Raw genomic sequence first — 27194 nt, forward strand, 5'->3', positions numbered from 1 at the left:
CCACCAAACCTTAGTTCTCTTACCCCTTACTGCTTGTTTCTACCTCCTTCAATCTGTAGGCCTACGGTTAACTGCTTCTACCCCACTGATTCATGTCCTCATAACTCAACTCCATTCTATCTCTCTTGGTTCAGTCCCTTGTCACCTACATCTGTGACACTTCTTAGGCTCTCGGTCTCCTCACTAACTTTCAATTCTTGGCCCTGATTGCCTCACTTTCACCATGGATGTCCAAACCCTATGCACTTCCATACCCCATTAAGGACTTAATGCTCTCCACTTCTTTCTCAATAAAAGAATCAGCCAGTTCCCCTCCACCACCACCCTCCACAGTCTGGCAGACCTGCTCCTCCCCCTCAGATTTTTCCTTCAGCTCCTCCCTCTTTCTCCAGACTTGAGGGGTGGCTATGGGCACCTGAATGGGCCCCAGCTATGTCTGCCATGCTCCAGGTCTTCGCCAGGTGATGCTCCCCAATTCTTCTTCTGCTACCTCTTCCCACCATCTCCTGTAAAAATGCTGTTCCTTTTCCCCAGTTCCTTAGTCTCCACTGCATCTGTTCCTAGAATGTGGCATTCCTTTCCAGGACATCAGAGATATCCTTCTCCTTCAAAGAACAATTTCTCTTCCTCCACCATTGACGCTGCCCTCACCCACATCTCCTCCATTTCTTGAGCACCTGCGCTCAGCCCATCTTCCCACTGCATCTAACAGTGTCTTCAGGCTTCTGTACCCCCTTCCTGATGGTAACAATGAGAAGTGGGCAAGTCCTGGGTGGTGGGAGATCCTTAATGATGGATGCCACCTTTTTGAGGCATCGCTTCTTGATATCTTGGGTATTACGTTGGCTAGTATCCGTGACGGAGCTCACTAATTTTACAACTCTCTTCAGCTTGTTTCGATCCTGTGTTGTGGCAACCCCCCACCCCATACCAGACTGTGTTGCAGCCAGTCAGAATGCTCTCCACGGTACGTCTGTAGAAATTTGAATGCTTTAGGAGGCGTACCAAATCTCGTCAAATTAATGAAATGTAGACACTTTCTTGCCTTCTTTATAGATGCATTGATATGTTGGGTCCAGTTTCGATCCTCAGAGATATTGACACCCAGGAACTTGAAATTGCTCACTGTCTACACTTCTAATCTGTCTGAGGGTTGGTGTGTGCTCTCTCACCTTTCCCTTTCTGAAGTCCCCAATTGGATCTTTGGTCTTGTATTGAGTGCAAGCTTGTGCCGTGACGCCGGTCAACTAGATGATGTATCTCGCTCCTGTATGTTCTCTTGTCATCTGAAATTCTGCCAACAAATTATTGTATCAAAACTAAATTTATAGATGGCATTGGAGCTGTGCCTAGCCACACAGTCATGGGTGTAGAGAGAGTAGAGCACTGGGCTAAGCTCACATCCCAGAGGCACGCCGGTGTTGATTGTCAGTGAGGTGAAGATGTTAATACCAATCCTCGCAGATTGTGGTCTTACATTTAGAAAGTCGAGGATCCAGGTGCAGAGGGAGGTACAAAGACCCATGTTCTGTAGCTTTTCAATCAGGTTCCTTCCTCTCCAGCCCTTTATCTCCATTTTTCCTACCTCCCTGGCTGCACCTATCACCTTCCAGTTCATCCTCCTTCCCCTGTCCCCACATTTTTATTCTGCCATCTCTGTCCCTTGCCAGTCCCGATGAAGGGTCTCAGCCTGAAACATGGACTGTTTATTCATTTCCATAGATGCCGCTGGCCCAAGTTCCTCTGGTATTTCGTGTGTTGCTGTGGATTTCCAGCGTCTGCAGAATTTGTCATGTTTCTGTGAAGTAAAGCTATTAAGGATTGTGCTTTTATGCTTAAATTAGTAACTAAGTTATGTATTGAAGGTATAAAGCAAATGTTGATCCATGGTAGAAATTTGATCTATTTTTGACATTAAAATTCTTTAGGAGTACTTGTTTGTGTTTAGTAGTGCTCTAAATTGTTTAAAATGCTTTGCTTTGATTACAAAGCAAAATAAGTGGGTGTCAGGTCAAAAGTCCAATAAGCTGCCCTAAGAAGCCATCTCATAGACATTCCAGAAACTCCCCCTCTTTAGATCCAGCGCCAACTTAATTTTTCCAATCTACCTGCATGTTGAAATGCCCTATGACTATTGGAGGGCTAACTCGGAGGAACAATTCTGACCGGGGTTAGATTCGGAATAAAAATTTCCACACTTATATCACTTGCCGATCACAATATAGTTGTTCATTGGACTGCAGATGTTTAAATAAGCTATTAAAATGTAGATGTGGCTGCCAGTTGATCTTGTATTCCCAGGCTGTGTAATGGTTACGAGCAAGTGAAGACCCTTTACTCTGATCAACACTGGGAATGACAGAAAATTGTACCTCCAATTGATTTCCATCCATAATCTATGGCTTAGGTTCTTTCCCAGAGCTTGAAATGTGCGATGGCACCTGTGGCTTTGTGCCAGTATTGCAGCAAGTCCATGCTTTGCACACCCAAACACTGTCTTCAGTTAAAAAAAAATAAGTTAGTAATTAATCCATCTTTGTCACTTTAGGCAAATGGGCATTGACTTCAATTGCAGAAATAAAGTAGCATTTGCCTCACCTTGGATAGCTTGATCGGTGCTTTTTTTTCCAATACAGATGTTTTGTTTTGGACTTGATGCTTTCATGTTAAAATGTAAGTAACATATTTGCTGAAGCTTAGCATTTCATTTTACTAAAAAGCTACTTTGATCCCCGCCGTACCCTTCAGTCCATCTCTGCCTGGTCTTTCCCCCACTGCCTCCCCTCCATCAGTCTCTGTGATTCATCCCAATTATCAATAGCCATCAGTATTGTTTTTGTCATGGACTGGCTTTCATGAACTTTAGTTCTGAGTTATTTATTTACTTTTTATGTTTGCATGATTTGTTCTTTTTTGCACTTTGGGTGTTGGACCATTTTTAATGGTTTCCATTGGGTGTCTTTGTGGTTGCTTGTAAGACGACAAATTTCAAGGTGGTATATAGTATACATACTTTGAAAATACGCACTGAAGTTTGTAGTGTACTGTTGACTGGTGATTTTGCAATGCATGGCAATATTTAACCTTTTTGCATCTGTTCTAAGTCACTGAAGCAAATGAGAATTTGCTGATGATTCAGACAAATTGTGAAGAATTAAATTGTCTTCAGATCATAGCAGATTCAGAGTGTATACAGTGAAACATAATTCAAATCTTGCTTTCATAACCCAATATTTTGAGTGGTCCTGGAAGAAGAGCTTTTCATTTCATTTCATTTTTCAATCTTTTTATTGATTTTCAAATAAAGAATATACAAATCAGAGTTTAGCAAACAGATAATGGACATAAACAGCAATAATAAAAACAAAGTATATAATGTTAAAATCAAATAGGTAAAATGTTATGCTGTTATATATACAATGGTCAAAAAAACAACTCCTCATAGCAATAATAAAAAAATGGAAATTTTATTGATAAAGGAAAAAAAACCCACTAAACTGAAACAAAAAAAGAGAAAGAAAAAAAGAAAGATTGGGCAGTCCAATTGAGGATAAAATTTAAAAAAAAAGAGGAAAAAAACCATCCTTCCAGTCATCTCCGAACCTTCACGGATAAGGATTTTCCCCAAAGAGAATAAAGAAAAATAAATAAATAAAAATAAATTAAGTCGTGAAAATATTGAATAAAGGGTCACCAGACTTGTTCAAAATTAAAGGATGTATCAAGTGTCTTGCTTCTAATTTTCTCCAAGCTGAGATATGACATAATGGAGGCAAGCCATTAGATTCTTTCCAGTGTAGCAAAATAGCTCTCCAAGAGCTTTTTTATATAAAAAAAAGGAAAAAAATTGGTGTTTATACTTGATTTGGCACTTTTGCTATAAAGGACTGCTGAATCACCAACAAAAATTACAGTTATCTGAGTAAATCTATTCATTAGTATTATTAACTGATTTCTTTTTTTTTGAGATTCCAATTTAATTCAAATTTTAACATTGTAGCAAATTTAAATAGGATGACTACTGTAGAAAACAGGTGGTAAAATGATGCAAATCAGCTTGAACAGTTTTCAATCGAAGTTATTAGTTGTTTGAATAAAAAGCAGAAGCTTGTTGCGCATGGTTGAATAATTTTTAAAGCTCATCTTCTTGGAGGTTTACGTTTTTCAGTTTAAACTGTAGCTAAACAAGCTGTGGTAAATCTTTAATGTCAGAAGAAGAAAAAGAGTTTAAAATAATTTCAAGGAGGAAGATTAAGCTGGTTCTGTTGGCATATTGCAGAAAGGATGTTCTCTTTATAAAGAAATTTTGCCTTGTAGATTACAACTCAATGTAATTTTATTAGAATTTCATATGCAAAGTCTTTTAACCCCATCTCAACTCTGCTGATAGACTAAAAATGGTTACCTCATGGGTTAAAATCAGCTCTTGACCTCACAATCCACCTCTTGATGATCTTGCACCTTATTGTCTACCTGCATTGCTGTTGCTCTGTAGTTGTTGAAATTTATTGTGCTTTGTGTTGTTTTTACCTTGAAACATCATGATGCACGGTGTAATGATTTGATCTGTATGAAAAGAATGCAATGCTGTACTTTCACTGTACTTTGATGCATGTGACATATCTATGATACATAGATCACATTTTTATTCTGCCATCCCCCTCCCTTTCCAGTCCTGATGAAGGGTCTCAGCCGAAACGTCGACTGTTTACTCTTTTCCACAGATGCTACCTGGCCTGCTGAGTTCCTCCAGCACTTTGTGTGTGTTGCTTGGATTTCCAGCATCTGCAGATTTTCTCTTGTTTGTGTTTGGAAAAGACAGTAGTTGGGCCTTTACTCCTGCCACCTTACAATTTAAAATAAAAAGTAAGAGCATCTTAAAGACTTGGAGTAATTTATCCGGTTTTAGACTTGATAATGGAAGATGGACATCTTTGCCATGAAGTTGATTCGCTGAACTGGTTTCTGTGCTGAGTGTGTTGTCCTGTGAGGGAAAGGCAGCAATGTTAGCTTGTAGTCTGCGAGGTGAAGGACAGTGGGGTAATCACATTGTGATCAGTTGATTTGGAAACCAGCATTTAGATACTAGAAATATTAAACCCACCCGTCTGATGATGCGGATCACTATAATTTGGCATGAGGTCATGCACAAAGAACCTACCATTGATCTCATTGTTCGCTTCACTATTTTAAAACAAGAAGAGTTTGCATTTCTGCAGCACCTTTTGTACTTTAATGCTCCATTCTACAGTAACATTCGCTTTGCCTAGTGGCATGATCGCAGGGTGATACCCCCCCCCCCCCCACCCCCTGCCCGGCCAAACCTTAGCACTGTCATTTAGGTGGATGCTGCGTGTGGCGTCCCCTGTGTAAAATCAGTGCCCCAAAATAACCAGCAGTACACGTTGCACGGTTAAACGATTAAGATTTTGTATTTGACTATAGGACTAGTAGAGAAACAAAATATAAATTGGCGCCAGTAATCTCATTAGACAGGCCAGTGCACAAATCGTTGGAGCTCACTGATTTTTCTCTTCACTGATCCTCCTTCGATCATCGCCGACTCTGGGCTACTGCCCGGAGCCCAGGGCCCAGAAGGTCTCGCCACCCACCATCTCCTCAAGCCACGTCTTCTCTCTTCATCCTCCTCGTTCCTTCTCCCCAAAGCCCGCACAAACTAACAGCTTTCATACAAACATGTCTGTCTGTCTGACAGAAAGAATAACATCTTCCATCAGTTAACACTGAATTCCGAAGCCCCGTTATCAGTTATAACCCAAACATGCTGCTGCACAAAGAACAGCAGTTAACATTATAGAGAAACCATTTTATTATAAGCCTTAGCGACTAACTTGAAAGAAGAAACCCTTTCTGAAGCAAATTTAAAACAAATGCTGTACTTACTTTGGGCATTTCTTCCAAAAAAAACTTTAATCAATTAATTCCACAAATCTCACAAAACAAATGCAAAAATAATGCTTTTAGCTTCCTTTTCCAGCAGCAGATAGGTTTTAAGTGTGCTGGAAAAGAAATGTTGTTCTAGGTTGTAATCATTGTGGTCTTCAATACCTGTCGCAGGCATCTGTTTTCTGCAGGAAGCATTACACTGATAAATGTCGAGCAGAATAAATAAAATCGCATTGATGTATGAAGCGTATTTTGTTAAATCAAACAAAGGGAATGATGGAAGCTTTGTTTTTGTTATAGTTTGCTGCAAGCAATAGCTTAGTGGCAAAAGCAATTTGTAGGGCGTGTAGAACCAAAGTGTACAGTAATGTTGAGTCATCTTGGCTGGCCTGCCACGAAAGCCTTTTGTACATATGTATGCACGTCACGTGGGAGACTGGATACATGGAATCTTAGATGCACAAATAGGATAATGAAAATTGAATGGCACACTCCACTCTCCTGGATATGCCTTGTGTGCCTCATTAGTTTTATTAGCTGCACTTAGAAACGCTGACTTGTAGCATTTTGAATCTGGAGTTGGAATATGCAATTATTTTAAGCTCTTTTGATAGCTTATTTTCTGACTAAAATAGGTGTGTTTGCTACTCTAAAAATGTAATGTTTTCCCAGAGTAAAGTAACTGAAATGAATGCTTGGACCACACATTACATATAGTTATTGAGAGGTTTATGTTGCCAAGATGTAAGCATTGTACATAGTGTAATCTATTATTGCATGATTCTGATCTCGGTTTTTTTTATGTTGTTATTTTAAGATAATGAGTTGCTCTGATAGTATGGTAGTGGCTGGAAGTCCAGGTATGCCAGGTTCCTTTTCCTTGGAACCACAAGATACCAAAATGGAAAGTGATGGAACTTTTACAGGCTGCTGCCTAATAACCTTTTCTGGAAAGTGTTATGTGTCCATTGGGTGAGGGCAAATTAGTTTATTTTTGAGCTGATGACTTGTTCTGCTCTGACAGCTTTTGCAGCAGATTGCACGTGAGCAGTGTGTATTTGAAAAGGCAATGACGATGACTACACTCACTCAAGGGACTTGGTTATTGAAAGGGGTGGAGAAGGTTGGGACTTCTTAATTGGGCCATAGGGGAATGCGGATGTGATCATGAGGAAGTGTATAGAATTATGAGGGGCATAGACTAGGTTAATATGCATGGCCTTTCTCCCCCCCCCCCCCCCCCCCCCAAAGTTGGGAAAGCAACAACTAGAGGGTATGGCTTTGAGGAGAGAGACTTAATAGGACCCAGAAGGACAACTTTTTCCACCCAGAAAGTGATCAGTGCAAGGAATGAGCCGTCAGGAAGTTGGTGATGCAGGCAACATTTACACGGTACTTGGATAGATACCTAGATTTGAGAGACATGGGTAAATTGGCACATTTGGCAGAGCCTGTTTCTGTGCCAACTAACTTGATGATTGGTATTCATGGAATTGTGCTTTTTGAAAGAGTAAGAGTGAAAGTCAGCCCTTTGAAGTAATTGGTGAGTAGGAGCCCAGAACTGTATGAACTTGGTTGCATATTTCTTAGTATTACTTGCCTTCTAAATATTGTTCAATTGTCGAACTGCCTGTTGAGCTATCACCAACTGACTAAATCCAGGCAATGGTGTCAGGTGGCTCAGCAATTGCATTTCATAGAATCAACTTTTTTTTTGTTATCTGGGTGCATGCTTCTCCAAGTGTGATTTTTTTTTTCTGTTTCTTTTTTTTTGCAGATTTCTTCTCCAATATAATTATGGTTTCCTTGAAGACATTAATGTCTGGGGTCCTTTTGTCATAATTGGAGTCTACTCTTCAACTTTATCAGCTGCCATGAGCACACTGATTGGAGCATCAAGAATTCTCTATGCTCTCGCTAAGGATGATATATTTGGCAAGTTATTTGAAGCTATTTTCTGTTTACGAAATGAGTGCATGGAATCAAAGCTGTGTTGAAAATTTAGTTGGTATTAAAGTTGCATTTTTACGCAAAATGTTATGCTTGTCTTGTGCTTTTTAGTATATGAGTTAGTAGAAGCAGAAGAGATTCTGCATTCTGCAGATTTTGGAAATCCAGAGCAACACAAAATGCTGGAGGAGCTCAGCAGGTCAGGCAGCATCTATGAAAATGGAAAAACAGTCAATGCTTTTATCAGGACTGGAAAGGGAGGCAAAAGAACTTTCTTCCCCCCTCCCAATTTCCTTCCAGTCCTGATGAAGGATCTTTGCCCTAAACATTAACTGTTTATTCCTCTGCATAGTTGTTGCCTGATCTGAGCTCCAGCATTTTGCATGATGTTAGAAGTGTGCTGTTCAGGAAACTGCTTATTTAAAGCAGTGCTCAGCTTTAGGCAGTAATCATTACATATTTGCATTATCTTTTAAAAACTGTATGTAGATTGAAAAAGTAAGAATATTAAGAGGGGGCAAAAATGTGTAACATTTTGGGAGAATGTGGGGAAAGGAATTTGTCATGTCGATATTAGTCTTTTACATAGATAACGGTATATTTGCAGTAAAAAATGAGCAACTTAGCAGATTAGACCTACACTTTGGAGATTAGAAAAATAGAATTAAGGAAGCTGATCTTATGGGATGCAAGGAAAATACTTGTCAAATCTTTTTTTTTATCCTTTTCCTGTAAAATTGCTTGATGGTCATAAAATGCTTATTCCAACAAGTAAAACCAGTTGTAAAGGTTAAACTGTGTTATAAATTTTGTGATATTTGAAAGGAATGTGGCCAGCTCTAAATGGCGAGTATTGCAAGGTCACTTTATAGCCTCAATACTGAAGTTTTGAATCAAACATGCAACCATTTTTGCTAGACACAAAGATGGGGGGGGAAGTAAGTGATGGAATTTCTGAGAAATATCCCAAATGAGGACAATAAGCCAGGCATTTTTGTTTGAATTGATGAATTGGTTCCATTAAACTATTACATCTGATGACATACTGCCTTCCTGTGCACCTGAGGTGAGATTCTGAACCAGCTGTGATCACTTTTGATTCTAATTCCTGTCATTAACTATGATTATTTGCACTGTAACCTTATTCTGAATATTCTTCATTAGCTTTTAGCTTCACAAGGACCGTTGCCTCCTGCAATTAGTGGTTTAATCACTGGTAATAAATAACCATGAGGCTTTCAAAAATGCTTTTAACATTTACAGTAATGTTTCTAAATTAAAGAGTGAAACAAACATTGTTAATAATGACTGCAAAATTAATTTGGTGGAAACTGTTTCCAAAATTCACCATTTAATCAATTTAACCCACCTTAGTCCAAAGTAAATTTAGAACTCACATTATTGAGCCATATAGACTACAGTCAAACTCCATTAATCCACAAGTATGGTTGTCATAGTAATAGATTTTCCAGACTATTTGATATTAAAACCCCTATTTTTAATTCATTATTTTAAAGATGTGACATAAAAAATTAATAATCAGAAACCATCTTGAATACAGGGTTCAACATTAATGAGAGATTCTGCAGATGCTGGAAATCGTAAGCAACACACAAAATCCTAGAAGAACTCAAGTCATGCAGCATCTATGGAGGGGAATGAACAGTTGTTATTTTGGGCTGAGGGCTTTCTTTAGGACTGGAAAGAAAGGGAGGAAGAAGCCAGAAAAGATTGTGGGGAGAGCGGGAAGAGTACAAGTTGGCTAATGATAAGTGAGTGCGGAAGGTGGCGGGGGGAGGGGGGGATGAAGAAAGAAGCTGGAAGGTGATAGGTGAAGGGCTGAAGGAGGAATCTGATGGGAGAGGATAGAAAACTGGATGAAAGAGGAGGACGACAGGCAACAGCTGGAGGTGATGGGCAGGTGTGGAGAAGATGAGGGGTAAGAAGGGAACAGGAATGGGGAAATGGAAAAAGAGAAGGGGGAAGGGAAGAAATTCAATGTCCGTGCCATCAGGTTGGAGGCTACCCAGACGGAATGGAATTTTTCTGCTCCATCCCAGGTGTGGCCTCATTGTGGCAGTAGAGGAAGCCATGGACCGACGTGTTGGACTAGAAATAGGAAGTCAAATTGAAATGGGTGGCCACTGGGAAATCCCGGCTTTTGTGGTGGATGGAGTGAAGTTGCTCAATGAAGCGGACCACCAATCTATGTTGCCTCTTTCCAGTGTAGAGTTGCCTGCACTGGGAACACTAGAAGACCCTGACAGGCTTGCAGAGATGAGTGCCAGGAGGGGGATCAGTGGGGAGGGATAAGTGGACCAAGGAGTCATGTAGTGGGTACAACTGTTTCTTGTTCAAAAGTAATAAGAGATATCAGAATTTATAATAATAAAGTGAGCTTCTTGATAAATTTACTGACTAGTAATTAATATTGTATGAAAACTTGTAATGAGCATCTTCAGATAAGTAGGATTTGTTTTTCTGAAATCCTTTTGCTGTTTCAGAAAGAGAAACTGCAGGTGAATGTGTTCATGCGCTAATACTTCATAAAGTAACAAAAAAAAATTATTTTCCACATTTTAGGTAAACTTCTCATGCCTGCAAAGAAAACTTCACGTAGTGGAAACCCCTGGGCTGCTGTTCTGATATCATGGCTGCTAGTGCAGGTACTTCTGATTGGTTTGTTTTGATGTAGTCAATGATGCACAAAAAATTGAATATCTACAGAATTGTTTTTTTGTCTTCTGTGGGAGAAATATCTTTTGATTGCTGTTTGTTGAATTGTTTCAAGATTTGACAATCTACGAAACTTTGTTCATATGGAACAATTTGTACAAGATTGATGTCGACCAATTTTCCACCTGGATTTTATTATGCCTCCTCTTTCAGCAACCAAAAAATAAATTTTATTTAAGCCAAATGGCAAACTTCAGTTACTGTTTGTCCAAAATCATGATTACCATTTAATATTTTAGGTAAAACAGATGAATTAGATTGCAGCTTTGCAGTTATAATATTTGTGTGTGTGTGTGTATATATAAAACATACACACAAAATCCTATGTTTTTTGCAGAATAATACATTTTAATTGGTATTTAATTCCTTTTCGTCCCCCAAAAAAATTAAGTTTAAGGTTGCATTTGATAGGCTTTTAGACAACAGCCCACACAACTTTCCCTTCCAACATGGCATTTTTAGACATCAGCTGTGTGAGAGCCATGTCTGGGTTTAAATACTGAGAGATTATCTGCAATGATCTTCTCATTAAATTTGGATCAATTGTACGAGGATCTGGACGAATTAACTCCATCTTTTTTTCTGTATGCCATTATTTGAAAGAAGCATTTGTGGCTCTGCCTCTGCCCCTGCCCCTGCCCCCATCCCCCTTCCCAATGGACATTTCTTAATGAATAGTTAGATAAGTTATCAAAGTTTTTGTGAGCTAAAGGTCAGAAGGAATTCGGAACAGATGAAGGCCAGCTGGCACTTAAATCTAACCTGTCATTCACTGTTCATGCCTAATCAGCCCCGCCACAGTTTTCCTTTGCTGTTTCCACATTGTCCTCAACTCTTTTATCTTTATATCTAAAGAAAAACTATTGATTGTCTTTTAACACCTCCATTGATTTCACTAACATATTTTCTTGAAATAGAGAATTACCGAGTTTCGCTATCCTTTGTGAGAAGAAATTCCTACGCATCTTTTTGATTGACTGCCCCCTTGCATGCTTGTGATAATTCTGCTTTGAGACTCCTACTGATCGGTATAATTCATTATCTACCCTGTCATGCCCCTTAGTATCTTGTATACTTCATTCAAGTAACTCCATATTCTTCTAAACTCTTAAACAACGGGCCAGACTATTTCACCTTTTTGTGATGGTACAACCCTCTCATCCCATGAATTAACCTGGATTATCTCCAATGCTAATGTACCCTTCAGGAGCCAAGTGAACAAGGAAATATTTGAGTAAAAGGCACTTCACATTATTAGAGGTTTAATGCTGCCAGAAGTCGATAGAATTTTTGAAAAATTAGATTAAAAAAGTGGTTAATCTTACATTTAATGAAGTAATTAGTCATCAGAGTGGGTCATTACCATAAAGAATACGACTCCTTTTGTGATCTATGTTGAAAGATAGATTAAAAGGTGTTGAATGATTGAAATACTTGTTTCAGATCATTTTGAGTTCTGATCGAACAATATTTATCAAATTAGGCAAGTGAATATCAATAACCAATTAATCTTGTACTGATTCCAGATTTAGATTTTATTGAAGGTGGAATACATTGCCAGTGTCACCAAATATGAGGGACTATATTAATAATAGGATATTTGAGATCAGAGGAAAGGCTTATTTTTTAGAGATTGCTAGAATGAATTGTGAAATCCTATTTCCTCACATTAAGAAGTTTTTGAGGGAAGGTTTTATTAACTTACTCTGCTAGTAGATGGCATAGAGTGCTGCATCTGTAGCACTGCTTTGTTATAGCACCAGCAACCCAGATTCGGTCTTGACCTTGGACAATGTATGCTTGGAGCTTGCACATTTTTCTTGTGACCAAGGGGGTTTCCATCTGGGGCCCTGAGAGCATGCAAAGTTGTGATAGGCTGAATGGTGGCCTCCTGCACTGGAGCTTCTGTTCAAATGTATCAAGAGTGAGGTTTTCACAGGGTCATTGGGGAAGGAAATGCATTGTAGTGGGGAGCGATTGAAGTAGAGACCATTGCTGCTTGTGGGAAATCTGAATAAGTATTGAAAACAGGGAAAGATGGCATCTCAAAGGGAAAGAGCAGCACGATGTGATTAGTCTTGGATTATTCCTGTGTAAAGCCTCATGCAAACAGTGATGCTGCTGATCTATCATCTGATGTGCAAACTTGTACACCTTCAGTAAAAGCGGCTGACTATATAATCAAGCACTTCTTTATCAGTGCCATTTCACAATAATTGCTTCTCACAAGGTGCCGGAACCACAGTCTTTGTATTTTGGTGCAGTAATTGAAATGAATGAGCTAATTCTTTCCTCCCCTCTATTCCCAGGGAGTGCCCAGTCCCTCTTCAGTCACTTTCCCCTAGTCAGAGCATTTTGTTGTCCCCGTGAGATGGAACAAAATGGTATCTCTGGTTGCACAGTTGGGAAGTTAAATTTTCTGATTGAATGCAGAGATGTTTTAATAAGAAATCTTGAAATTTGCAGTGATAGAAGAGGAGAAAGAATTTATGGGTCTTAGGAGTTCGGTGATGGGCAGTAATTATCAGGTGGAGGGAGGCTACCTACTTTTGCAGATCAGAAGTAATTCACCGGACTGCTGGAAGTGGCAGACCACTGAAGCCTCTCGGGATTTCAAGTCAAATCTCTTGCATGTCCAATGAAAGGAGAATGCTGCAGCAGATTGATGGAAGGTTTAGTGACATTGCAATGAATGGCCCTGCAAAATGCTTACTTTAATGAGTTTGATCTATTCTGACCCTGAAGTGGAAAGGTATGATCGTTTCATGATACAGAGAGCAATGAGATAATTATCTGTTGCTGTATACAGAATTTTTCAAGCACATAAATCTTCCATGTGTTCGAAGTTTACAATGGAGCTCAGCAGTTTTTTCCCCCCCCCCAAGATTTTAGTCAAGAACAATTTGCATTTAAATTGTAATTGAAAAGCAAAAAAATTGCAGTTGCAGAAAATCTGAGCTAAGAACAAAATGCTGGGAGTGCTTGAGGCAGGAGGCATCTGTGGACAAAGAAACAAGTAATGTTTCAAGCCAATGTTTATTTTGTTTGGAAGTATGATCCCCTTCTTTCTTCAGAGATCCATTTTAGCTTGACTGCTAACTTCCATATCAAAAGCACCCTCAATGGCCACGGTTTCTCCTTATGAGCTGGATGTGACATGTTATTAATGAAGGGAAGCCTGCCTGACCTGAGCTTGCCTCCATGAGGGAATATTCTTTTGTTCCCTCAAATGAGGAATGTGAAGAGATTTGTTAGACGTGTATAAGGTTATAAAGGGCATAGATAGAGTGGACAGCCTGCTCGTTTTTTCCAGGCTGCCAAGGCTAATACTTGAGGACATCCTTTTAAGGTGAGTAGAGCAATGTTTAGGGGAGATGTCAGGTAGGTTTTTGTAAACACAATGGTAGGTGTCTGGAATGTACTGGCGGGGTGGTCGTCGTGGCTGCCATATTAGGGACATTTAGGAGGCTTTTTGTTAGGCACGTGAAAGAAAAACGGAGATTTGTGCTCTGTGTAGAAGGGAAGGGTTAGACTGATTGTGGAGTAGGTTAAAATGTCAGCACATTGAGGACCAAAGAACTGGTCACAGGCTGCTCCATTCTAGCTCCAGCAGATTTCTTGGTCAGCATGGATGTGTAGGGCTGAATAGCCTATTTGTATGCCATAACACATATGTAGAACATGGAAGATTACAGCACTTGATAGGCCATTGAGCCTGTGATTATGTATTGATCTTGATGCCAATTTGTACCAATGTATATCCGTCCATTCCTGTCGTAAAAGCTTACATAAAAGCCTCTTAAACTTCATCAGAGTGCTTGATTCCACTGGTAACCTACTCCCGATATGTGCCACTTGAGGCCCTCTGTTAGTTGTTGTTGACCATGGATGTTGTGTCCCAGCTGTCTACATGATAAACAAGCCAGGGCAATACATTATGGAGAGCACATGTAGCAGCTCCTCCTCCACACAGCTGATGAATCCGAAGGAACGGTATAGTTTGACACCAGTGGGGTCATGGGAGTTGCCAGTCAGAGTTGAACTCAATGTAGAGCTGCCTCTTAGGGACTACAGCTCCGGATTTTTCCTCGGGCTTTACTCCCGGAACTTTCCCTATGAGTGGATATAGTCTGAAGATGGCAGCAGCGGTTTGAGATCAAAGTTGTCCTCCTAGATGAGCTCCCAGCCACTGCTGACCAATTCCATCTGCCTGAAGTGACTGGTTTTAAGTAACCCATCTTTGTCCCTTCTCCTGTCAGTTCTGCCGGAGTTAGTAGCTAAGTCAAATGAGAAGGCCAGGGGCTGGACGAAGTTGATAAGTAGTGGAAGCTTTATCCCCACTACCACCCCTGCCTATAACAACTTTAAGGAACAAACTATCACAGCTATTCTCAACTACCCCCTCAGATCTGAAAAGCGTGTCCTCTGGTTTTTGACATTTCCATCCTACCTATGCCTCTCAATTATAAAAACATCTTCGGTATCTCTTCAACTTCCAAAACTAGGGTGAACATCCCAAGTTTGTCCATGTAGCTCATACCCTCAAGTCCAGGCAGTTTCCTTATAAATATCTTCTGGCTGCTCTCCACAGTCTAATAACAGGGTAACCAGAACTGCATGCAATACTCCCACGTGTGGTCTCACTGATACCGCTGCAGCATGCATGTTTTTTACTCTTGTACTCTACTCCCTTGCCAACGAAGGCAAGCATGCTATATGCTTCTTTTACCACTTTATCCACTTGTGTGGTTACTTCCAGTGATCTATGCACTTGGGGCCCCCAGATTCTACTTTACCTGGATACTATTAAAGGGTTTACCATTAACTATATACGTTTTCCTTTCATTTGACCTTGTGTGCAAAACCGCACCCTTGCCCAGTTTAAACTTCTCTGCTGATATCTATAATTGTATTCCACTCTATTTTTTGATAGTTATTTACACTGCCTACAACCCCATCATTCTTGGAGTCATCCACAAACTTGCTAATCCACCCATTTAAATTTTCATCCAAGTTGTTGGTGTATATCACAAACAACACGTATCCCAGCACCCTCCCTTGTGGAACAGCACTGGTCGCGGACCTTCTGCTTTAGAACATTCTTCCAGCTCTACTTTCTGCCTTTTATCGGCAAGCCAGTTCTGAATGCAAACTTTCAGTGCATATCCCATGCCTCTTGTCTTCTGAATCAACCCACCATGAGGAACCTTGTTGTTATATGGCCGGCAACAATAAATATAGAATTGAGTCAGGTTTTATAAACAAACATAAACATTTATTAAACTCTGCTCAACAAAAGTGAAAAATAAACAAACAACTAACTTAACCGGGAGTTAACTGCTACACGGCAAACAGCCAAACTCTGGAGTAGTTCTTAAAGTGGTAAATTTGAAAGTCCAAGTGATTTATACAGTCAGTAAGGAGAGACTTTACTGCAACAACAATTTCTCCGAAGAAAATGACGAATCTGCTGATCACAGTCGAGAGATGCCTTGTCCAAAGGATTCACGACAGTTTAAAGGAACTGACATTCTGCTTGGCGAATGAACACTGCACAAACCTTCCTGATCTTACAGGGGTTATCTCAGATGCCGGTCACTATTTCTGAACGAAGATTCAATAAGGCTGATCCTGTATTAAACCGCCGAACGACGCCAACTTTACTCAATCCTTCAGATTCCGTACTTCGGTAAAGTCTTCACTCTCCAACTCGACTGTAAAGGTAAATAAAGATGCAACAAACCAGAACCGGCAGGGAATGGCGAAACTGCCGGCACAACGGTTTTTACTCCTAACAATAGAAAATATAAACTCCACTTTAAAAATGAAACTGCGTCATGAGATGAACACGCAGCAAAACTAACTAACGAACTACCCAGAATTAACTGCATCACAGCAGGGGTTTCCCCTTATATACCTCTTGGAACATAACATCATGTGACCACACACTGGCGGGAAAATTACATCATGTGGCCTCACACTGGTGGGAAAATTACATCACCCCACCATCACAAGTCACTCAATTACATCATGGTCATAAGACAGTCGCAAGATACCCATGGGGTATGTAACACTTGTCAAATGCCTTAATTAAGTCCATGTAGATAATATCAGCAGCTATAGCCTGGCCTCATCAAGCTCTTTTGTCACATCCTTATAAAAACTCAATCAAATCAAGTTCCTAAAGCATGACCTGGCCTGCACAATGCTATGTTGACTGTCCCTAAGATGGCCTTGCTTTTCCAAATGAACATAAATCTGCATCTTCTGCAGTAGCTTCCCTACTACTGATGTGAGGCTCACAAGCCTACAGTTACCTAGATTATTCGTATTTCCTTTCTTGAACAAAGGCACAACATTTGCTGCTCTCCAGTCCTCTCCTGTTGCTAGTAAGGACTCAGATCTTTTTCAAAGCCCCAGCAAACTCTTCACTTCTTTTAATATTCAGTACTCTATGATGATGGTTTTGTCACCCCAAAGCTATCTTGGCTAGTGCTGCGTTTCTCTGAATAGGTTTTAGCTTATCCAAAAAAAACACTTTAATCAACAAATCTGCACCTTCCAGATCCCTCTCCAACATGTGAGAGTGAGCAGACAGAAGTCGTGGTACATATTGGCATCAATATGAGGAAGTTCTTTCACCAGAGGGTAGTGAATCTTGCCACAGACAGCTGTGGAAGCCCGTTTATTAGGTGAATTTAAAGCAGAAGATGATTGGTTATTGATTCGTCAGGGTGTGAAACATTCTGGGGAGAAGGCAGTAAAACAGGTTGAGAGGGAAATGGGTCAGTCATGATGAAATGGCAGAACAGACCTGATGGGCAAATTAGCCTAATTCTGCTTTTATGTCTTACGGTCTTATCTATGAAGTTAGACCTCAAATTTCTTAACACTAATTTATCAATGCATTAAAAGTGAAGAATGGAGGTACTTCTCTTTCCCATATTCTGGATATGAAGAGATATTTATCCTACAAGTAACCATTGAACCACTCGACATTAGTCAGAAAGCCACAGCAAAGATAATTGTATATTAATCTCTTTTGCTTTGCAGCTACCTGCAGGGAAAGAATTCTTGAGTTTTTAAACAGGAATAGTAAATAAGCAACACACACAAAATGCTGGTGGAACACAGCAGGCCATGCAGCACCTATAGGGAGAAGCATTGTTGAAGTTTCGGGCCGAGACCCTTCGTCACGACTAACTGAAAGGAAAGATAGCAAGAGATTTGAAAGCAGAAGGAGGAGGGGGGAAATGTGAAATGATAGGAGCAGACCGGAGGGAGTGGGGTGAAGCTGAGAACCGGAAAGGTGATTGGCAAAAGGGATACAGAGCTGGAGAACGCAAAGGATCATGGGAAGAGAGGCCTAGGGAGAAAGAAAGGGGGAGGGGAGCACCAGAGGGAGATGGAGAACAGGCAGAGTGATGGGCAAAAAGAGAGAGGAAAAAAAAGGAAAGGAAAAACTAAATATTATCAGGAATGGGGTAAGAAGGGGAGGAGGGGTATTAACAGAAGTTAGAGAAGTCATTGTTCATGCCATCAGGTTGGAGGCTACCCAGCCGGTATATAAGGTGTTGTTCCTCCAACCTGAGTGTGGCTTCATCTTGACAGTAGAGGAGGCCATGGATAGACCTATCAGAATGGGAATGGGATGTGGAATTAAGATGTGTGGTTACTGGGAGATCCTGCTTTCTCTGGCAGACCGAGTATAGGTGTTCAGCGAAATGGTCTCCCAGTCTATGTCGGGTCTCACCAATATATAAAAGGCCACACCGGGAGCACCGGCCGCAGTATACCACATCAGCCGACTCACAGGTGAAGTGTCGCCTCACCTGGAAGGACAGTCTGGGGCCCTGAATGGTGGTGAGGGGGGAAGTTTAAGGGCAGGTGTAGCACTTGTTCTGCTTGCAAGGGTAAGTGCTAGGAGGAAATTCAGTGGGAAGGGATGAGGGGGTGAATGGACAAGGGAGTCGCGTAGGGAGCAATCCCTGTGGAAAGCGGGGGGGGGGGGGGGGAGGGAAAGTGTCCTTGGTAGTGGGATCCAGTTGGGGGTGGCGGAAGTTACGCAGAATTATACGTTTGACTCGGAGGCTGGTGGAGTGGTAGGTGAGGACAAGGCAATTTGGAGAGGAAACATATTTTGCACTGCTTTCTCCAGGAAAAAGTAATAGAGAATTTATTCAAAGATGGAAACATTTTATACCAATTTCCCACATTGGGATGATGGTAAAACTGGATGGAATTAAACAAGGTTTTCTATTATTCATTTCCAGTTTAATTCAGGACAGATGGTCAGTTTTAAAGTGAGGCTTATTGTTTGTTGGTGATGGTAATTTTGTCCCTTTTGAATTTGACATAATTGTGACATTTATGAGTTGCAGCATCTCTTGGAGAAAAGGAGTTGCTTATTCTGTCTTCACAACCACTCCCTGCACTACTGAGCTCTGTCTTCACATCCTCAGCTTCAGTCAGGGTGTAAACATACAAATAGCAGCTGGATAAGTTCCTCTGCTCTACAATTTTTGGAATGCAACTTTCCTAGGAATGTTCATCTTGTTAAATAAACCAAAACTTGGAAGTTTTTTCACATATGAAAGAATTTTGTGCTTTGAAGACCATAAAACATGGGAGCAGCATTGGGTCATTCAGCCCATTGAATCTGTGTTGCCATACCATCAATGCTGATTTTTCCTTTTCAGTCCCGTTTTCCTGCCTTCTTCTCATAAATTTTGATGCCTTGACGAATCAAGAACCTATCAACTCCTGCTTTAAATGTACTTAGTGACTTGGCCTCCACAGATGCCTGTGGTAATGATTTCCACAGATTCATTAATCTCTGGCTGAAGAATTTCCTCCTCATTTGTTCTAAATGGATATCCCTCTGTTCTGAGGCTGTGCCCTCTGGTCTTAGACACACCTACTGTAAAAAAAAAGATAAATTCTTCCCCACATCCACTCTGTCTACACCTTTCAACATTTGATAGGTTCCAATGAGATCGTCTGTCCATCACCCCCATTCTTCTAAACTCCAGCAAGTACAGGCCTAGAGTCATTAAACACTCCTCATGTTACCCTTTAATGCCACATATCAGTCTTGTTTACTCCTCTCGACCCTCTCCAATGCCAGCACATCTTTTCTTAGATAAGGGGCCCAATAATGCACTCCCAAGTGTGGTCTGACATGTGCCTTTATAAAGCCACAGTTTTCCATCCTTGTTCTTGTATATTAGTCCTCTCAAAATGAATGCTAACATTGCATTTGCCTTCCTTACCGAAACCCAACCTGCAAGTTAACCATGAGGGAACCCTGTACAAGGATTCCCAAGTCTCTTTGCACTTCTTATTTTAAATTTTCTCCCCATTTTGAAAATAGTCTACACCTTTATTCCTTCTACCAAAGTGCATGACTTCCCTACACTATATTCTATCTGCCATTTCTTTGCCTATTCTCCCAATCTGTCTGTCCCTCTGCAGACTCCCTGCTTACTCAATACTACTTGTCCCTCTACCCATCTTCGTATCGTCTGCAGACTTGGACACAAAGCCCTCAATTCCCTCATCCAAATCATTGACATATAGCATGAAAAGAAGCAGTCCCAACACTGACCTCTGTGGAACACCACTAGTCATAGGCAGCTAACCAGAAAAGGTCCCCTTTATACCCACTCTTTTTCTCTCCTGCCAGTAAGGCAATCTATCCATGCTATTATCTTTCCTGTAATGCTATGGGCTCTTGTTTTGAAGCCTCATTTGCTGCACTTGGTCAAAGGCCTTCTGAAAATCCAAATAAACAACATCCACCAACTTTCCTTTCTCTATGCTACCGGTTATTTCCTCAAGGAATTCCAGCATATTTGTCAGGCAAGATTTCTCCTTGAAGAAACAATGCTGACTCTGGCCTATTTTGTCATGTGCCTCCAAGAAGCTCAAAGCCTCAACTTTAATGTTGCACTCCCAGCATTTTTCTAACCACTGAAGTTGGACCAGCTGGCCTGTAATTTCCCTTCTTCCATCCCTTCTTGAAGAGTGAAATGACATTTGCGATTTTCCAGTCCTTCGGAACCATTCCAGATTCTAGTGACTCTTGAAAGGGCGTTATTAATGCCTGCACAACCTCTTCAGCTACCTCTTTCAGAACCCTGGTCCATGTGACTTATCTACCTTCAGACCTGCCAACTTCCCAAGCACCTTCTCTTTAGTAACAGCAATTACATTCACCTCTGCCCCGTTTACCATTTCTTTGTCTGCCGTTCCCTGCTCTCCAGCGGCCTGTTATCCGCTCTTGCCTCTAGTTCACTTTTTATATATCTGAAAAATCTTGTGTTATCATCTTTTATATTGTTGGCTAACTTACTTTGAAAGGCAGGTGTTCAAACCATTTTCAGTTGACATGGTTAGAAGTTGACATGATTTTAATTTTGTTTGAAATATGATTATTTTGCCATCCATTGAACCTTTCTTGTAATTTAACCATAACTGGTCTAATTTCTCATTCTCAGGGCTGTTCTGCTCATGTACTGATGGTTGTATCATCAGTACTTATTATCTCTATATTTATTGTGATGATGAGGTGCTGTTTTATGCAGCATAAAAATAGACATTTATTTCAAAATTATTTAGTTCCGTTTTTGAAAAGGGTGAAAAGAAGCTTCATGTAAAACTGTGTTTGAAATGGAATTCTTCAGAGGTTGCTTCTGAGTCCATGAAAATCACAGTATGCCAGAGGACATTACCCAACTCCCTATAAAGTAAGTATTAAAAGACAGAAATGTGATGCAGGAGTATTTTTCCGTAATGTGGAGGTCATAAAATTGATCAGTTGGCCCCATGTTTAACATATCTAAGAGAACCACTGTTTCCTTGTAATTCAGTGTAGCCAAATCACAAAAAGAACGGTGCACACTCTTGCGTTTCTGTTTATAATTTCGTGACATCAAGTTGAATTAAAGGTTTTTGGATGATCTGTGACAAATATCTTGCTCAGTTCTACTTTGGTGGGAATCACAATAATTATAGTTTTCTTAAGATGAGCGATCAGCTACATTTGACAATCATACCCTTCATTTGAACCAATTTACATGTTCAGGGCTTTTATTTACAAACTATATGGTTTCCACTTGTAGCTTATCTCGTGCCTTTAAAATTATACTTTGAAAACAGGGCGCCTCTATTGATCTCGTTTTCAAAATATTGGTCTTTTGTTATACAATCCAAAGAATATTACGTCAACATTTAATTATTCATGTCTAAGCATCTGGGTTAACAAAAGCACAGTTTCTTGAGTTGGATGTTATTGTTATGGAACATGTTATTTGTAATTTTTCAAAGTCTGGATATATAAAAGTACCATATAAATGTGTCAAAGGTTTTAAAATCAGAAGACATGATTTTGCTTAGCATTTTGGCGTATATTGTGCACTTTGAAGATTAAAATGAACTGAAATTTCCTCCTGCTTAAATGATGGAACAAAAAGCACTATAAGAAATTGCTCTTTGCGGCAGTGAATTGACAATCATTTTCAGAACCTAATAAGTTGCTCTAAGCCACCAGAGATTTGAAAGCCTCATGTCACTCATTTGCCCCTTTGTCTGCTCGGAAATGCTTTGAATGATAAATCTGGAAGCTGACATGCAGAAAAAAATTATATGGTCCAGTCAAGTAAAGATAACTGTTCCAAATGTTACCGTAGGGTCTTGTGTAATTTCATTATGTTGGACTAATGATTAATGTGCCTAGTATTATTAATTTATCCCTATTTTGACATCTACATGCAGTCCTCCTGATTTAACTGCTGCTTAACCAAGATGCTCTATTATTTGCATTTATATATCCAACACTTAACTCCATTGGTTCAGTCACGGCATTTACTGTAGAAATTCTTTAGCAACTGAATAAATATGGTCTGATCCATTGGCCAGTATTGAAGCTCAGTATATAATTATTTTTCTTTGAATATCCTGCAGACTGAAGCCCTCTGGATTTGTAATTTTAGAATCAGAATTAAGTTTTATTTGAAAGCTTCAAAAGATTATCAATGCTCCACATTCATGATAATCTTTGTTCAAATTGTTTTATTTTTCTCAACATTTGCAATTTTTCAGGGTGTGGATTGTTATAATTTTCTCTCATTGTGGGGATTGCTGCATTCATTAAGATAGAGCACACCCCACTCTAGTTTGCCAATCCATTTTTGTGTGTGGTGGAGCAGTTGAGTTGTGGAATTGGTTGTTGGCAAAACTATACTTATTGCCTTTACCTCATCCTACATCTGTCCAGATTTTTGGGGGTTCCTCTTTTTGTACCATTGCACTTGAGGATGTGCATTGTCAACTTGGAATCCTAATTTCTCCACTTGTCTTCATAAATTAGCAAGGAATAGAAATATTGGTTATAAAAGCTTACTGTGTTGTCACACTTTCAAAAAAAAAAGGGTAAAATATCTACATTTTAAGTGTCGATTTATACTGCTAATTTGTGGAGGAGAGGATCAGACAGATAATTTCACCTGAGAGTTGGAAACCTTTGCAGCAAAGCTGGAGGAGACAGAAAACAGAAATGACTTGGAAATAGTACCATCCAAGTTTATTGGATCATTGAAAAGGAGAGACTAGAGACCACGATCCAACTTGTTGAGATGTTGTCATTGCTTCAAAATCAGTTCACTTGATACCTGAAATGTAATTTGCTTTATAAGAAATCTTCCTCAATTCTCTTTTCAAACCCATGCTGTTGCTGTTTTTTTCTGAAAGTTGGGCACACCTTCACTGAATGAGTCAATCTAGAAATGGCTCAATCTTGGGTTGCAAATATAATTACCAACTGTGGACTCATGGATAGAAGTGCAATTTTAAACAGTTATTTGAAAATCCTTCTGTAAAACTGGAAGAAATTCCAACTTACTCTTCACTGAAAATAAACACTCCTGAATTATTGTGCAAAATGGGAGCTACACTTTTTAAAAAAACAGCTTGCAAAAGCAGTTTTTAAATTAGTAAACTTAACATGACACGTTACACTTCTAGTAATGGCAGCTGAAGAGTTGGAATAGTTCAAGATATAACCATTTCTCATGATTCAATTTTTTGGATGATTATGTTGCTAATTGTATTCTCGGAAGTGGCACTAATGCTCGCTGAAAGCTGTCATCTAGTAGATGGCATAATTTCATTGAAATGCTGATGCAAAATGCTATAAATATTAATAATAATGGTCGTTGATTAATTGGAGTCCCCAGAATTGATCACAAGGTGGTAGCAGGGCTGTTCGTAACCAAGTTACTTCTGCCATGAATTCTAATAGTACTCTGTTCAGTGACATGAATTGCCACCAGCCATATAATGTGAGAATACAGTGTCTTTCTTTAAAACTGCCAGTTAGGTGGGGAATGTGGAACATTCAGTTCTGTGTTGGGAATAAATTGTGTGCTCTGATTCTTGGATTTTTTAAAAAATAAAATCATTTTGTAACATCTTAAATCAGTCTTGGGTCTCTATGAGAGCATGTATTATAATACAGCTGTGTTAAAGGAAATCTAAAACCCCGAGGAGGGGGAAAGCTATCTTGCGTTTATGGCTTTTGATATATAATATGCAAACTATTTAATCTCACTCCTGGTGAGAGGATATGTAACTGCCTGCAGATGCCAAATTCTGGACCTCAGCAGCTCAACAGCATCGTTGGAAGCAAGGGGCCATTTGATGATTTTGGTTGAAATTCTGCATCAGGGCAACGTCTAGTGGGAAATAACCAGTATAAAGATGAGGGGTAAGGAGTGTTTAGGATGTTTTGCTTTGTTTTGGGGGTATGGTTAATGTACATATTCTTGTGGATATGGTTGTTGTAGCAAGTGGATCTAAATAGATTCCTGGCCATTGAAGATGTCGAACAGTGACTCAAGCACTTCTGAAAGATGAATTTTAAGAGGAGTTGTAAGGAAGGCGAGGTAATGGGTTTTTAAGATGGAAGGCTTTCTGGCACAGATGGCTGAAAACATTCCTGCTCGCGTTAAGTTCAGTGCAGTTTGTGAAGTGGATTTCAGAAGTTTCATTACAAGCAATTAGAAGTAGGGCTTTTCAAATCACCACCTCCTGTCTTTTTTTAAAAAAAAAATAAGTGTACAAGTTGAAAGAAACTGCCATCTATTTAATAAGATTTTTATCTAACTCGTGCCTCCACAGAACTATTTTGTGATGTCTGGTTGTAATTCAGCATTCCATTTTCCTTAAGTTGCTGGTGGTCACAGTCTTTGCCTGGTGGCCATTCTGAATGACTTTACACAGTTCTCACACCCAGCCCCTCTGAATTTGCAAGCTACTGTCCTAAACTTAATTTAAATTCTATTGAAGCAAGCATTGATTTGGAAGGCAGTCTTTTCTCAATTATAGTTGGGTTTAATATCATGGACAAACAAGGTGAAATTTGTTGTTTTGTGGCTGCATTACAGTGCAAAAATAAAAATGCTGTAAATTAAATAAATCCAAAAAATAGTGGGTTACTCGTTCAGAAATCTGAGGACGGGGGGGGGGGGGGGGGTAAAACTTGTTCCTAAAATGTTGAGTGTCTTCAGACTCCTGGACCACCACCTTGATGGTAGCAATGGCCTAAGTGGTGGATGCTGCCTGTTTGAGACAATACCTTCTGAAGATATTGTCGATACTGGTGAGAAAGTGCCCGTGATGCAGCTGGCTGCATTTGCAACCCTATGCAGCTTTGCAGTGACCCCTCCATACCAGACAGTGATGCAACCAATTAGAATGTTCTCCACAGTACATCTGAAGGAATTTGCGAGAGGCATTGGTGATGACCCAAATCCCCTCAAACTCCTAATGAAATATAATCATTGGTGTACCTTTGTAATTGCGTCAATATATTGGGCCCAGGATAGATCTTCAGAGATGTTGACACCCAGGAACTTGAATCTGCTCAGTATTTCCACTGTTGACCCCTTGATTGAGCACTGGTGTGTGTGTTCCCTTGACTTCCCCTTCCTGAAATCCACAATCAGTCTTATTGTCATTGAGTACAAGGTTGTTGTTATGACACCATTCAACCAGCTGATCTGTCTCACTTCTGTATGCTTCCTCATTATCATATGCCATTATTGCAACAAAAGTTGTGTCATCGGCAAGTTCATAGACCGGATTTGAGTTGTGCCTAGCTACGCAATCATGGGTGTGGAGAGAATAGAGCAGTGGGCTAAGCATACATCCTGATCGTCAATGGAGAGCAGATGTTAGTTCTTATCTACACAGACTGTGTACTTCACTTTGCAAATAGATTCTCGACTTCGTCAGCGGCAGACAGAGGGCAAAGTTTTGAAGCTTTTTAATTGGTACTGAGAGTATGTTAGCATTGATCACTGAACTGTAATCAATAAACAGCAGCCTGATGTCGGTATTGCTATTGTTCGGGTGCTCCAAGGCCAAGTAGAGAGCCAGTGAGCTTGCTTCTGCTTTAGACCTATTGTGGCAGTAGGCAAATTACGGCACATCCTGGTCCCTGCATACACAAGTTAATTCTGGCCATGGGTGCAACTTTTCTCCCCCTGAAACTTTTGAAGTGCTCCATTGCCACAATTGTTTTTGTCTGGTTCTCAGCATTTGAAGATTGTCCATATTTCAGTTCCTCTCTTCTGTATTCTCATTTACCTTTCTGGTAAACGCCATGTTGTCTTTCTCTTCAGTAAATACATTGCGCTAGATCTTTCAATTTGAGATGATGTAATTATGGACGCTGTGCTAGTCATTTAATAAACTGCTAGCCTTTTGCGTTATGAAAGTAATCCACTTACAAATTTTATAAATCGTTACCAAAAAGTTTGCAGTTGTGGAATAAAATATGGACTCTATGAATTTGTGTGAGGAATAAAGATCAATTAGTTTATTTTACTTAATGCATGCATAGATGTTATAGCTTTGCCTTACAGAAAAAGTGAAATGGTTATTTTTCTAGGGATGCAACAATCCATGTGGGGAATTGCCTGTTGTTTATATTTCAAATTTAAACTAATTTTGTTATCAAATTCCATATAATGTCATCACGTATTACCTTGAGATTCATTTTCTTACAAGCATTCATAATAAAAAAAACAATGGAATCATTGAAAAACTGCACACATCAAAGATGCACAAACAACCAATGTGCAAAAGATGAAGAGATTTTTAAAAAATCAAAATAAATAAGCAACAGATATTGAGAACATGATTAAGTGAGTCCATAGTTCAGTATTGGGGTGAGTGAAGTTATCCCTCTTGTTCAAGAGCCTGATGGTTGAGTGGAAATAATTTCCTGAACTCGATGATGTGGAACTTCAGGCTCCTGTACCTCCTCCCTAGTGGCAGCAATGAGAAGAGTACAGAGCCTAGGTTGTCGGGGTCCCTGATGATTGCGGCTGCTTTTCTGTGCCAGTACTCCTAGCGGAAGTGGTTGGTAGTGGTGAGTGCCGTCCCGGTGATGGTCTCTGCTTTCTCTGCTACTTTTTGTTAGATTTTCTGTTCAATGACACTGATGTTTCCATACCAGCCAATGATGCAGCCACTCGGTATACTCCTCCACGCATCTGTGGAAGTTTGTGGAAGTTTTAGATGACGTGCAGAATCTT

General features: G+C 39.9%; 1 protein-coding gene across 1 annotated transcript in view; it reads left to right on the forward strand.

Annotated features, from left to right (window-relative positions):
- The window catches only part of zgc:153039 (uncharacterized protein LOC767698 homolog), a 117176-nt gene that overhangs the window by 25274 nt on the left and 64708 nt on the right, over positions 1–27194 (forward strand). Inside the window, exons 7-8 of the mRNA XM_059945254.1 lie at positions 7685–7842; positions 10441–10523. Coding sequence (XP_059801237.1) covers positions 7685–7842; positions 10441–10523 — 241 coding nt within the window. The remainder of the gene's footprint in view (positions 1–7684; positions 7843–10440; positions 10524–27194) is intronic.

This window comes from Hypanus sabinus, chromosome 2 (genome assembly GCF_030144855.1).
Source record: "Hypanus sabinus isolate sHypSab1 chromosome 2, sHypSab1.hap1, whole genome shotgun sequence".
NCBI classification, from domain to species: domain Eukaryota; kingdom Metazoa; phylum Chordata; class Chondrichthyes; order Myliobatiformes; family Dasyatidae; genus Hypanus; species Hypanus sabinus.